General features: G+C 45.8%; 1 protein-coding gene across 1 annotated transcript in view; it reads left to right on the top strand.

Moving 5' to 3' along the window:
* Nucleotides 1-992: 992 nt before the first annotated feature.
* The window catches only part of LOC109926598 (interleukin-7 receptor subunit alpha), a 16,693-nt gene continuing 15,892 nt past the window's right edge, over nucleotides 993-1,793 (top strand). The window contains exon 1 of the mRNA XM_048594270.1: nucleotides 993-1,002. Within this exon, the coding sequence (XP_048450227.1) occupies nucleotides 993-1,002 (10 nt within the window). The remainder of the gene's footprint in view (nucleotides 1,003-1,793) is intronic.

Genomic DNA, 1,793 nt, shown 5'->3' with positions numbered 1-1,793 from the left:
GCCTCCCCCCGCACTCTCAGACAGTACATTCCAGACCCTAACCACTCGAATGAACCTGCCTCCCCCCACACTCTCAGACAGTACAGTCCAGACCCTAACCACTCGAGTGAACCTGTCTGCACTACCCTTCGAAGTAAAGGCCAACATTGCATTTGCCTTTCCTATTACATACTGAACTTGTATATCCTGCAAGAGGACCCTAAAACACTCTGTGCTATAGTTTTGTACAGTCTTTCTATTCTTCTTGCCAAAGTGCATAACTTCACATTTCCTCATATTATAGTCCATCTGCCATGTTTTTGCCCATACACTTAGCCTGTTGATTTCCCTTTGCAGACTGCACCATCTTCACCAGTACCTTCCCAATTATTTTGTCTCATCCACAAACTTGGCTATAGTACATTCACTTCCTCATCCACGTCATTAATATATATTATAAATAATTGTGGCCCTTGTACTAATCCCTGTGGCACACAACTAGTTCACAAGTTGTTATCCTGAAAATGCCTCCCTTCTCCTAACACTTTGTTTTTCTGTTAATCAATTCTCTGTACATGCTAATAGACTACCTTCAGTGCCATGGGCTCCTATATTATTGTGTACCTTAACGTGTAGCACTTTAAAATGTTTTCTGAAAATTCTGAATATATTACATCCGCTGGATCCCTATTATCTATCCTGCTTATTACCTCCTCAAAGAATTCCACTACATTGATTGGGCATGATGTGGGGATGAGATTATGACCTGAAAAGGAAGAATGTACAGGGCTACAGGGAGAAGATGGGCAGATGTTGGGAAGAATGTAACGCTAGTCGTGCACCTTAACCATCCTTTCAAACTGCAGCACACACCATTCAGCTGAAGGTGATCATTGGGGATAAAGGCGGTTATTTCACTGCTCTATTGTGTTTTGTTTGGAGGTGAGGGCAACTTCCTTCTGGGCTCGTACCTGGAGGCAATACAAATCTGGAGGGCTGCGCTTCAAGAGGAAATGGGTAGAGGTAAGTGGACCCACCTGAAACTGTAGTTACAGCGGCAGTTCTCCTGTTCTGGAGATACAGACATTTATTCATTCGTTCTTTCTCTGGATGAAACTCACTTTCCTTTCAAGACCCCAGAACCCCAGCATACTCTACCCTTCTCTCTATTGCCGTGTCCTGCTCAGCTCTAGCCTTTGACTTTGTGTCACATCTCTTGGTATTGTGTTGCTGCCTGGTGCATTTGGCTTAACATTGTGCACTCATCCTGTTTCACTGAATACAGATGGGAGGAGAGTGAGCTACTTGCAGACTCGTTACAGCCTGGCAATTCTTTACACCCACCTCTATCTTTACAACCTCAGAGCTGCTCAACACTTTTGCGAACACCTTGTGAGACGGGTCGTAAACCAAGATCAGTCAGAGATCTCTGAAGGTATGTCATAATGTAAGAGTGTGCTGTATGGCCCTGTGTGTAATATCAGTGTGTTACAGTGAGGGTCAGCGTGCGCGCTGTCAGTGTGTTACAGTGCGGGTCAGTGTGCGCGCTGTCAGTGTGTTACAGTGCGGGTCAGTGTGTGATATATCAGTGTGTTACAGTGCGGGTCAGTGTGCGCGCTGTCAGTGTGTTACTGTGCGGGTCAGTGTGTGTGATATCAGTGTGTTACAGTGGGGGTCGGTGTGCACGCTGTCAGTGTGTTACAGTGCGGGTCAGTGTGGGTAATATCAGTGTGTTACAGTGCGGGTCAAAGTGTGCAATGTCAGTGTGTTACAGTGCGGGTCAGTGTGTGCGCTGTCAGTGCGTTACAGTGTGT

The sequence above is a fragment of the Rhincodon typus genome, chromosome 3, assembly GCF_021869965.1.
Source record: "Rhincodon typus isolate 14 chromosome 3, sRhiTyp1.1, whole genome shotgun sequence".
Lineage (NCBI taxonomy): Eukaryota > Metazoa > Chordata > Chondrichthyes > Orectolobiformes > Rhincodontidae > Rhincodon > Rhincodon typus.
This window is presented reverse-complemented; position numbering and strand designations above follow the sequence as displayed.